The 12,827-nt window shown below is 43.1% G+C and overlaps 1 protein-coding gene across 16 annotated transcripts in view; it reads right to left on the reverse strand.

The window, feature by feature from the left end:
- Positions 1-8,445: 8,445 nt before the first annotated feature.
- TMEM71 (transmembrane protein 71) overlaps positions 8,446-12,827 on the reverse strand; it is a 37,874-nt gene continuing 33,492 nt past the window's right edge. For 8 of the 16 annotated variants that reach the window (XM_025265525.3, XM_025265524.3, XM_044928848.2 and 5 more), the window contains one exon: positions 8,446-9,483. In XM_025265525.3, coding sequence (XP_025121310.3) covers positions 9,445-9,483 — 39 coding nt within the window. In that variant the 3' untranslated portion in view covers positions 8,446-9,444. The other 8 variants (XM_025265526.3, XM_025265535.3, XM_025265528.3 and 5 more) reach the window with 3 other exon arrangements.

Below are 12,827 nucleotides of genomic sequence, written 5' to 3' on the forward strand. Positions count from 1 at the left end.
TCTAAAATGTTTACTTCACTGTCAGTCATCTCCTTTGATGTATGTTCTTTGAAAAGACTTTGTCATATCAATCAACCCTTTTCAAGTTGGGTGGCAGCTGCTGGAAATGATCTCACCTTCCTTATCACACAAGCACCATTTGTCCTAAGGCAGAAAGAGGCCTTGCCCACAAAATCTTCTAGAATTCATAACCTCCCATTTCAACTTAGAGAAAAGTATATGTTCAAAGGCTTTGGTTACATGAACAGAGGACTGACCCTGTCTATTCCAAATTCTGATCTTAATATAATCTTTTATTTGCTCTGTCTCCTTTTGCCTACCTGAATGTGTGTTTGTGTTGTGTGTGTGTGTGTGTGTGTGCACGCGTGCCTGTGTGTACTCAAATAATTGTTTCAAGAATACTATGTAGTTGGTGAAAAAAATTTTCATCTGGGTGGGCATTAAAGGGTCCCATTAACTCATTTATTTATCTTTTAATAAGCATGTACTGAATCCCTTGGGCTGGGGATACAGTGATGACTGAGATTTAAAGGTTTTGGCCATTCGGAAAATTATATACACATAGGGGAAGACAGACAGTAAGCAAGTAAACAAAGACTACATAAGACATTTTGATATGATAATATGGATTGTGAAGGAAAAATGGAAGATGGAATGAGTTCGGAGGAGGGCTACTTGGGCAGTCACATAGGTCACATTTGGGAAGAGACCTGAATATGAGAAGGAGTCGGTTACATGAAGAACTAAGGGAAGATTTTTCCCAGGGAGAGAGAAGAGGTCAAGCTCTCAGATGGCGAGAACCCTGCCCTGCTAAAGGGGCGGAGAAAGGTGACTGGCATGTTGGAATAGATGAGCAAAGAACAAGGGCTAAGGGGCAGGAAGGAGGCTGACAATCATGCAGGACCTTGCAAGGCTTTTATTACAAATATGATGGACATAGACACATATAGAGACCATGTGAAGACCCAAGGATGAGATGGCTGTCTACAAGCTAGGGTCAGATCCTTCCCTCCCTGCCCTTAGAAGAAACCAAGCCTACTGACACTTTGATTTTGGACTTCTAGCCTCCAGAACAATTGAGAAGATACTTTTCTGTCCTTTAAGCCTCCTAGTTTGTGACACGTCATTACATCAACCCCAGCAAAGTAATATAGGAGTCAAGGAGGACTGTTGGACTTTTTATTAGGAAAGCCAAAAAATGGAATTACCATGAACTGACATGGTGAAGTCAGTGGATAGGGAAGATCTGGAGGAGGTAGGATTCGGAAGCTCTGTTTTGCACATGTTAAAATTGAGGTATATTTTAGACATCTAGGTGGAAATTGTGAGAGGTCAACTGAGCATGTGAATGTGGAGCAGAGCTCCAAGCTGGAGACAGAGTTAGAGAGGTCACGGTTTGTAGAGGTGCTTACACTCACATGCATGGATGAGACACTCTGGAAAGGAGTTTAGACAGAGAAGAGGTCCAAGGACAAAGCCGAAGATACTCTAAAATTTGAAAGTTGGTGTATGTGGAAGAGTTAGCAAAGGAGCTGTGGAGTCCTGCCCCAAGGCCACAGGTGTGAGGCCTGGTACTAAGGCCACAGAAGCAGAGCCCAGAATCAAGATCACCCTGAAGCTGACTGAGCCCCTTTGCAACCATTGCCAAAAGGCCCCCTGATCATCACCAGCCAGCTTCTTGACCCCAAATTAGGCAAGAATGCCCACCTCAGTAGTCACCCTATAGCACCCTAACCGATTACCTAACGTCAACCTTCTGGCAGAAATTTTCTCTCTCTTGAGGTTATAAAAATTGGCTACTAACCCATGAAAAGCGTCAGCTCTGCCTGGCCTGTCAGGAGGCGTCACCCCCCTGTGCTCACAGTGCCCACATTATCTCTGCTCTTTGCTCTTAATAAATTCACTGCCTTCTGAAATGCTCTGTGTCTGGAAATTCTCTTCCAACCTGTGCTCAGACAGCCTCAGTGCCTCACAAAACCAGTGAGGTAGGAGGTAAAGCCAAGTAAGAAACATGCTTTGAGAAGAATGGAGCGACTATGTGAAATGCTGCTATAGGTCAAGTCAAATGAGACCCACACTGGATTTAGCAACATTGAAGGTCCTTGCAGCTTTGACAGGGGCTGCTGTGATGGATGGTTAGAGTGAAATCTTGATTGAGTTCAAGAAAGACTTGGAGGAGGTGAATTAGAGACAAATAAGTACAGAAGACAAGCCTACTAAGGAATTGTTCTACTACTAGGAGCAGAGAAATGGAAGAAGAGAGTTTTAAGGGGTGTGGAGTCAATCAAAGGCTTAATTAAGGCAGGAGTTATGACAGCATAATCAAGGCTGCTACTGCAGACGGGAGAAAAATTCCTGGAGCCTTTTCTATGAATAGATAAGAGGGGGTGGGTTTCAGTGCATGAGCAGTGAGTTGGTCTTAGATAGCAGCAAGGACTTTCCATCCAGAGAACAGGAAGGAAGAGAGCAGGAACAGATGCTGGTAGGTGGATAGATATGGTTAGTTGTGTCTTCATAATTGTTTCTATTTTCTCAGCAAAATAGGAAGCAAGGACATCAGCTAAGAATGAGACTCAGAAAGATATCCTAAAGATTTGAGGGACAGGACAAGGTATGAAATAGTCACCTATAGAGTAGGAGAGTCTGTACATAGGATGGGGTATGGTGATTGCCAGGCACCACCAAGCACACTTTGAGGGTTGTGGTCATGAATTTAAAGAAAGGCCTGGTTGCATAGTCTTTCTCAAGTCATGTTCAGTGTGTGGGCAAAGATGCCAAACAGATGTCACCTTGGATGTAACCAAAGATGCGGTTTTACCAGAAAAGCACAATGAACATAAATAACTGCAAATGAATGACTGTAATGAGGACTCAAGGAATCTTGGCCTTATCAGGTGGTTCAGTGGTAAAGAATCTGCCTGCCGATGCGGAACACACAGGACACGTGGGTTTGATCCCTGGTTAGGAAAGATCCACTGGAGGAGGAATTGAAAACCTACTCCAGTATTCTTGCCTGGGCAATCCCATGGACAGAGGAACCTGGTGGGCTACAGTCCGTGGGATCACAAAGAGCCAGACATGACTGAGTATGTACACATGGAACCTCAGGTGGAGAAGAACAAAAATGACATGATAGAAGATGGGAGACAGACAGACTGTCAGGATTGATATAATTTAACTCTGATAGCACTGAAGGAGGTAGAAAGATAGTGAGCTGGAAAGATGATTAATGTGATTTATTTTACATTTGTGAATTTCATCTCAATTAAAATTTTTAAAGAAAGAAAGACTATATTAGGTTTTTTTTCCTACCAAGCAAGATAAATGTACTTGGACTAACTTCAGCTAAAAGGAAGTCTCTACTGGAAAAACACTGAGGTTTCTCAGAGACTCTAGGAAAGAACTGGGCAACCAGAGTGGGGAGACCCAGCCACAGGATGAGTGCAGCCCTCCTTCCAGGCTCTCTCACAGCCTGCTTCTAATCACCTCTGTCCCTGGGAGAAAAAGAATCTGATTGGCCAAGTTGTGTCCTGTACCTCCACCTCCTCCAGGGCTTGGAATTACAGCCCCACTGAAACCCATGGGTTGGGGTAGGGGTGACTAAGAAAGATGCTATAGGAACCAGACAGGGGGAAGAAGGGATACTGGACAGAACAAGACAGCTGGTGCCCACTATAGACACCCCTAGGACATGTGTTCTTTCAACAGCATCTGTCTGTCCAGTATTCACTGAGCACCTCCCTAGTCGCCCTGGCTGGGCACTGGGGAAAGAAGTGGTCCCTGCACTATTGGAGCTTATACTCATGAGGAACGACAGATGCTGGACTTGTGCAGTGAGACTGAGTGCTATGCAGGGGTTGTAGAGGACACCTGGGAGACTCTATGATACAGGCGGAGGTGGGAGCACCCCACCCTCTTCAGGTCCCCATGGCTACCTGGAGTCCCCTCCGTCTTATTGCCCATCAGGCTGATGATGTCACTGCCTCTGTGTCTGCCTCACCCATTAAACTGTGAGCCCTGAGCTGTGTGGAGCTCAGAACTGCCACGGGGGTTAAGATTTGAAAACAGGGAGGGAGAAAGGGAGTGAGGGCACAGTGGCATCCCAGATGCACTAGATTTTCATTTATTCCTGCTTCCCTTTTGATAAAGGCTCTTCAAAACTCACTTTCATTATGTGGCCATCTTGGCCCCCACGTTGGGGGAGGGGAGAGACAACTTTCCTGCGGGGTGACAGCTGATGGCATGGCCCTTACTCTAAAGCACAGCGGGGGGCTGGGTCTGTCATCGCTGGAGCTCCCTGCTTCCATCAGGGCAATGACCGCACGACTGACCCCAGATGGTGGCTGCTTCCATGTCCAAAGTCCTCCTCTCTGGGGGGCCTGTTTCCATGTCTCATCAACCTTGCCATCAAGACAGTTTTCTTGGCTCAACACCAAGATGTTGGCGGTGGCTGTCTTTGGGTTGAGGAATCCCGGGTTGCCTTTTCTCTTTTGCATATTTGAATTTTCTCTTTTTTTATTTAAATGAAATGAGGGTGAAGCGCTTACAAAATGAAGAAAATTTAGCTGGTTATTTTTAAAGTGAATCCCTTCTCATGCCAAGATATAAACTCATTTTCTCTTCTGTCTCCTCTTTGTCATTAAAGTGATACCACCACCACCACCCACCCCTATACTGTACAACCATGAGACGTGAACGTATCTGTTTTACGGCTGGAGTTCAGAGAAGCTGAAGTATAGGCCCAATGTCACAAGGTCATAAATGACAGCAGCCAAGTCCAACCTATCTCGGTCTAACTGCAAAACCCAATTGTTGGGGCTTCCCTGGTGGTCTAGAGGCTAAGATTCTTGCTTCCAAAGAAGTGGGGCCAGGTTTGATCCCTGGTCAGGGTACTAGATCCTGAATGCTGCAACTAAGACCCAGGACAGTCAAATAAATAAAAATAAATATTAAAAAAAAATTTAAAGGCATATTGGCTTTATAATCACTCCACCTCGTGTTAAATATTGGAAGAAGTATTTATTCAGCCAGATTGATATGTCCTTGGCCAAGCTTCAGCCCACATCTCACCCGATTCTTATACCATCTCATCTACTAACTGAAAAACTCACATGGTCCCAGAAATTAGAACAACTCTTACCCCCCATGACTAATGTTACTACTTCTGTTGCTAACAATGGCAGATTCCACTTTGGAAGAGCTTGGCATGTACTTAAGCTCTGTGTCAAATTTTAAGTGCCTTGCTGGCATGGAATCATTTACTTCTCATACAAATACTAGGAATTAAATAATACTTTATCCTGCTTTATGGATGAGGAAATTCAGCCTTAGAAAGATGAAACACCTTGTCCAAAGTGACATAGCAGGTAAGCAGCCCGGTCAGAACTCAGCCCCAGGTCCAGCCTGACTCCAGAGCAGGAATATCGTGCTGTTAACTATTTGGCTGATTTTCAAAGGATGTGACTCAGCAGAGGAAGAAACAATGAAATGGGTAAGGTGGAAGGATCTAGAATGTGGTCCTTGATTTTTCCTTTCCCTGAAAAAAAAGGTGGGGGGAGAAAAAGGGAGTCCCTGGCACAGAGCTTCCGCCACCTCCCTCACAGCAGATCATTTAAGCCTGAGTGTCAGTTTCACCCACACAGAAATATGCTAGCGCAATTCAGGTTAGGGTGGCGGGCGGGTCACTCTCTCTTCACCACACCAATACGAAGTATTTGCATTGCAAATCAAAACCTGGGGTACCAGCCTTTCTCTCTCACCCTGTCTTGCATTTTCTTTGTTTTTCTTTCTTTTAAGGCTACAAAAGGATGGTAGAAAATTTTGGTAGAGTGTTTGCCAGCTCTTAGCATCCACCTGCTAAATTGCACCCCCCAACCCCCGAGGTACCCCGTCTGGTTCTCTAGCAGGTGTCGCTTACAGCTGCAGCAGATTTTACCCAGCGTGGGGCAGATGGAGGGGGTACAGCCATCACTGCGGGATAGACATTTTTTAATACATGATCAGACCTTCATCAAAGCTTGGTAGGGAAATGTGGCATTGAGGCAAAGAATGCCAACTTAGCAGGTGTCCGCTCTGCTGTATTGTATGAGCAATAGTGGGATTCCTTTTGGCGAGGAGGGGGAGATGGTTGGCATCCACTATAGCATATGCAGATCGTTTTGAGTTGCTCCGAAGTAACTACAGTAGATTTTACTTGGCGGGAGATTTTACACAGGAGCCTTAAAGACCTGGGGTGCACAAGTCATGCATTCTCTGTGAAATTTACCTGCCTCTTCTTTAAAATGAGGATCTCACAGGGTCTGCTAGAGCTCACCAAAGATCCAAATGCTTCCCTGCATTTCCCAGCCACCCCCACTAGTGGGATCATGTGACTGTCCCTCACTCCTGGCACGTGCCCCTCGCCAGCCTGAGGCAGGTAAGCAGAAAAGCTTGGAGGTCAGAGATAGCTAATGGCATGGTTACAAGCAGAAGGAGGGCTGCCTGGACCACATTAGCAATTACATGGATTTGCCTATTGTAACAACTGAAATCCAACTATGGACTATGGTAAGGATTACAGGTAACCTAGATAGCATATTGAAAAGCAGAGACATTACTTTGCCAACAAAGGTCCGTCTAGTCAAGGCTATGGTTTTTCCTGTGGTCATGTATGGATGTGAGAGTTGGACTGTGAAGAAAGCTGAGCACCGAAGAATTGATGCTTTTGAACTGTGGTGTGGGAGAAGACTCTTGAGAGTCCCTTGGACTGCAAGGAGATCCAACCAGTCCATTCCGAAGGAGATCAGCCCTGGGATTTCTTTGGAAAGAATGATGCTAAAGCTGAGACTCCAGTACTTTGGCCACCTCATATGAAGAGCTGACTCATTGGAAAAGACTCTGATGCTGGGAGGGATTGGGGGCAAGAGGACAAGGGGACGACAGAGGATGAGATGGCTGGATGGCATCGCTGACTTGATGAACATGAGTCTGAGTGAACTCTGGGAGGTGGTGATGGACAGGGAGGCCTGGCGTGCTGCGATTCATGGGGTCACAAAGAATTGGACATGACTGAGTGACTGAACTGAACTGAACTGAACTGAAGATAAGACATCTAACACAAAGGCTCCAACGTGAGCTGACTGCAGCTAAAGAAACCTCTACAAGCAGAGGTCCTAAAGCAAACCAGACAGCATTAGATGATTTTTCTGTCATCTCATTCACACCAAATCTTTGCAGGAATAGATTTGAGATATAAGATCCAAACAGACACACACACACACACACAGGGAGCAGATATACATATGGCTGATTAACTTTGTTGTACTGCAGAAACTAACACAGCATTGTAAAGCAACTATACCCTTAATTTTTAAAAAAAGTAAAGCAAGAGGTTGAATAATTCTAAAAAATTGTAAATAAAATACTATACAAGCCATATCATGTGGGGAAAAAAAGGTAAAGGTCACGGGTGTCCCTGAAAGATAACTCTTTCCACTTAATCTTTCGACTCATGGAAAACATTTTCCTGGGTTGGAATTTCCAGAGAGAGTGATTCAGGCAATATTTGATCTTCAAGGTGCATGTCTCTCCCCTATAACCCTTCTCAGCAGCAATCAGCGGTGGGAAGAGTAAGGGCTGTGAAATCACGCAGACCCAAGTTTGCCCTACCCTTTGTGTGCTTGGGGAAAGTTACCAAACTTTACTAAGGTTATCAATCAAATGCTGGTTATAGCACCTGCTGTATTAGTCAAGATTCTCCAGAGAAACAGAACCAGTATGGCATATTAATACATATGGTATGATATCTATAGATATATTTAGACATATCTATCTATCTAGAGAGCTTTTAAGGAATTATCTTATGCAGTTGTGGGGGCTGACAAGTCCAGAATTTATAAGGCAAGCCAGCATACTTGAAATTCAAGTAAGAGTTGATATTGTGGTCCTGAGTCTATAGGCTGGAAATGCAGGCAGCATTTGTTTGTTGCAATCTGTAGGTGGAATTCCTTTTTCCTCAGGAAACTCCAGTCTTTTAAAGCCTTCAATTGATTGCACAAGGCCCACCTACATGATGGAGGGTAATGTACTTTGCTGCTGCTGCTGCTAAGTCGCTTCAGCCGTGTCCGACTCTGTGCGACCCCATAGACGGCAGCCCACCAGGCTACCCCGTCCCTGGGATTCTCCAGGCAAGAACACTGGAGTGGGTTGCCATTTCCTTCTCCAGTGCATGAAAGTGAAAAGTGAAAGTGAAGTGGCTCAGTTGTGTCCGACTCTTAGCGACCCCATGGACTGCAGCCTACCAGGCTCCTCCGTCCATGGGATTTTCCAGGCAAGAGTACTGGAGTGGGGTGCCATTGCCTTCTCCGAATTTCCTTTACCTAAAATTAATTGATTGTAAATGTTAATTACATCCAAAAAACACCTTCAGAGCAATATATCAACCAGTATTTGATCAAAACAAGTCAGTGATGATTCCTTTTATTTATTAGTATAATACTTTTTCAACAAAAAAAATGCACTAAGTACAATCAATAGAAAAAGTGATATTTTGACCTTACCATTTTAAACACAGGCAATTTTCTCCATACAAATTTCTAGTTAAAGAATACCATACAAAGTAAATCTGAATTGCAGGCCATGTTTGCTTTGCGAATATATATGAAGCAAGAGGGATGGAGAGGGAACATCTTCTATATTGCATGTGTAACCATACCATTTTTTACATATTTTAAAGCACTATGGTGTTTTGCCTTTATTTTGCCCCTAAAGGATTTTGTTGTTGTTGTATCTTTGCTTGAATTTCAATTAGAGTGAAAAGTAGTCATGAGTCCCAAGATGATTGAAAACTTGGTAAAGAAATTGGTTCAAAAGAAGAACTGTCTAAAAAATGGCTCTCTCCTGCCCGTTTTCCATCAACCATTATCAACTGTCACCACCTTCAATTACAAGGTTTCCTTGGGGAGAACTGCAAACTTTTTCTACGTTGTATTTTATGTACAGACCACATTTATTTACTTTCAAGTCAGTGTTGATTATGTAAATTCCCTTTCTTTGTTCAACTGCAGCAGTTCATCAAAGGACAGGTATAGACAGGCAGGTCCAGGAACCTGCATTGTTATAAGCTCCTCTTAGACTTCTCTAACAAAAACTAATGTTTGAGAACCATTGCCTTAAGGTATAAGGTATAATAGGAGACCATTCATCCAGGTGGTTTGTTCTCTGTCTAATTTCCCAGTCCTTTCCCTTCCAACTGCTAGTGTTTGCAAAGGAAAGACAAATTAATATTATTTTCAGGAGCATACTATCATTGTGAGGGCAAACAGATTTTTTGGAAAAAATGACATAACTAAATAAAAATCCTTTTTTTCCCTCAATTATCCAATTGTTCACTTTCTCCAATAAACAGTTGATTCCAAGCAGACCACAAATCAGACAATTTCTGGATATTCAGATTGAAGACATTCATCAGAGGCCCTCATGAATGGTTGTCAGATTTTGGCAAACCTGATCAGAGAAAGGAGAAAAGAAATTCATCATTTATCCATGTACACAAGAAATGCAGTATCTGCTTGAATTACTGCATGAGTGAGTGTGTGCGTGTATGCACACACAGACACACACACACACACAAACACAACTACCTTAAATAATCAGAACTGGGACAGGGGAGCCCCAGGTCTTTCCTTCCTACTCCCAGTTCTCAGTTCTCTCTCTTTCCTGGGACAGGCTACAGGGCTTTTTGTCCCTAAACCCAGCTTGGTACTTAGTTAACTACTATTTTATATTGTCCTTCTTTTCTCCCCACCCCTTCTAGGATAGAAATCCCTACAGAGTAACAAGTGAGTTTTCCCTGTATTTCTACTCCCTAAAGTTGATTGGAGGCTTCCCAGGTAGCTCAGTGGTAGAGTCCCCCTGCCAATGCAGGAGATGTGGGTTCTATCCCTGGGTAGGGAAGATCCCCTGGAGTAGGAAATGGTAATTCACTCCAATAGTCTTGCCTGGAGAATCCCATGGACAGACAAGCCTGGAGAGCTGCAATCCATGGGGTTGCAAAGAACTTAGCAACTAAACAACAACAAAATTGATTCACTCATTCACCAACTATATAAACATCCATTCCTGCATGGGAAAGTAGGAAAAGAAATGTCACCCATTTTGCTACTATGATGTCATAAATGCAAAATGGACCCTTCTGATGCTAACTTGTTTTTGGTGACATGGGTACCTCTGATAACCTTCATTGGAAGGAGGCCTTTGAGCCAATGGTGTGCAGTACAGACAGTCCCCAAACTCGAAGACTTTAAACAAGAAGGCAGTTGAGTAAGAACTGCATAATGTTATGAAAAGAGATGTGACTTGAGAAGTATAAAATGTTAAAAAAAAAACAGGCATGCTATCTATCTAACTATGTGCAGTGCAGGACAGGTGTGGAGGGGCTGCTCCACGATGTTGGACCAAGTATAGCACTTGTCCTCACCTCCCTCAGATTCTTATCCTTGGTTCTTAGAGGAAACTTATGAGTCACTCTTGACTCTTGATGCTAATAATCATGTCTTTGGCTGATTGGTTTCTGGATATGTTTATATGTGAGGAAGAGAGTTGCAAAATCTTTAATGTACAGGCTCAGAGCTCTTGGCTCTAAAGGAAGTACTTTAAGAAATGATGCAGCAAATACATTCAATGAATATTTATGGAGTACAGTACCTACTCTTTTCAAGGCATCAGATACGGAAATGAAGTCAATAGTCCTTGTTTTCAGATCTTGACTGCAAGAGTGTGTGGATATGAGGTTGGAAGGGTGGGAAACAGGGTAAAAAAAAACAAAAAAAACAGAGAGGGAAGGAGAGAAAAACAAGTTGAAGTATGTATACAAGTAATCAAAGAAGTGATCTTGTTCCATAAGTGAGACTATGGATGAGAGTGTTTAAAATGGAAATATCATCCTGGTCTTGATATAATTTCTTTTAGGAGGAGCACAGAACAGTGGGCGATGCCCTTAAAGCAACAGATGACATAACCCCTGCAGCTCAGACACTGGCTGATCCATCCATCCTTCCCTGCCCACCCTCCTCATCTCTCTTGGTCTGGCCAAACATCGCCCCAGGTGGTCCCACAGCCTCTGTGCTAACTCTACACTTGCACTTATTGACTTAAAAACACAACTTCACCTTGCCCTTCACAAGTCCTTCTAATTAGACTCAAATCTTGAGGCCTTGGCATCGTAACCCTGGCACTCAGCAACGGTGTCTGACTCTTGGCAGAGGCTCCGTAAACGTCTGCTGAGCACCTAGCTCAGCGCAGAACACATTGTGAGTTCTAAATGAAGATAATGTTAGGTTAAGCAATGCCACTTTAGAAATCAAGGGATAGAGGTTTTTACAGACCATCTTTCCAAGACTTTCTTAGTTAATGTGCAAAGAAGTATCTGAAGAGGTGATTAAAAATAAAGAGCCCTCCCCCACAAATTTGGATTCAGAAGTCTGGAATTGGAATCCATACAACTGGTTTCAAATAAACTACCCAGCTGATTCTAGAGCAGATGTCCCCAATGCTGTGCTTTGAGAAACTCTGCCCTCATTACAGAGCTTTCTAATAAGATGACACTTGTTCTGATTAATTGTACATATTCATCTTGAAACCCAAAGAAAATGGATTTTATACAATGTACACCATCTGACATTTCTGTGAGCTGGGTTACAAAACAACTCTGCCGTTGAGTCTTTTGTTCAGACATTATATGTTAGTCCAGTCTAGTCTGCACCAAAAGCTGAGCACCCATGCACATCAACAGTTAACCTCGTGTGAGGTAGACCTGTGTGCAGCCCCATAGCTAGAAGGAGAAAATTGGGTATCTCAGGAAGGTTTTATTTTATTTTACTTTTTTAAAATTTTTGCCCATGTCATGTGGCATGTGGTATCTTAATTCCCCAACTGGACCACCAGGTAAGTCCCTCTTAGGAAGATTTCAAACAAATGTCACTAATTTAATGAATTTGAGCCAATTCTGGGAGATAGTGGAGGACAGAGGAGCCCTGTGTGCTTCAGTCCATGGGATTGCACAGAGTCAGACACAACTTAGTGACTGAACAGCAACATTAATTTTCAAGGGCTAAAGAATAAGGATTTCTCTGGTAACCTCAGGACCCAATTTTCTACCTATCAGGTTAGATAAAACTTAGCTCTACCAACGCCTGTCCCTAGAAACCTGGAATGCCAGGAAATGAAGGAAAACATTGCTCAGGGTGTCAGTAAATCAATATTGGCTGGAGTCCAAAACAAAATAAATCTTCACTAAGCCCCGCTGTGATTTCAGAGTTAAATACAAGGATTTCATAAATAGGGCAACAGAGTGTCAAGAGCGAAGGCTAGTAAACTAATTTGAATTACAGACCTCAGCCTCCAAGCTCTGGGACTTTGCTTCTGAGAGCCATATTGAAGTGAAGGTAATTAAGACAATCCGTCTTGCAAGGGGAGGGCGCTTTGGAGACTGTTTGAGATTCTGTGAGCATCTCACCCAGACCCCAGTAACCTTTTGAAATATGCTGAACCATGCAGTCAGCATACAGGGGGATCATTAAGTGGGTGAGAGATGGTGGAGAAATCAGTTTGTAACTGAGATCATTTCATGGGCAGTTTGCCATTTAAGATAAAGGCCTTTTAATATGAGGTGTTAATGAAGTACAGTGCTATATAATCTATAAAATCCCTTTAAAGACTATTTAAAAATGTAAAACTCATATTATTTCCTAAGTTTTGCTGCCTTAAAAATTAATTCTATTTTTGTGTAAGTATTTAGGAGACAGGTTGGCAATAGAAATTATTCTTCAGGACAAAGAGTCAGGACCTTT

The sequence above is a fragment of the Bubalus bubalis genome, chromosome 15 (assembly GCF_019923935.1).
Source record: "Bubalus bubalis isolate 160015118507 breed Murrah chromosome 15, NDDB_SH_1, whole genome shotgun sequence".
Taxonomy (NCBI): Eukaryota; Metazoa; Chordata; class Mammalia; order Artiodactyla; family Bovidae; genus Bubalus; species Bubalus bubalis.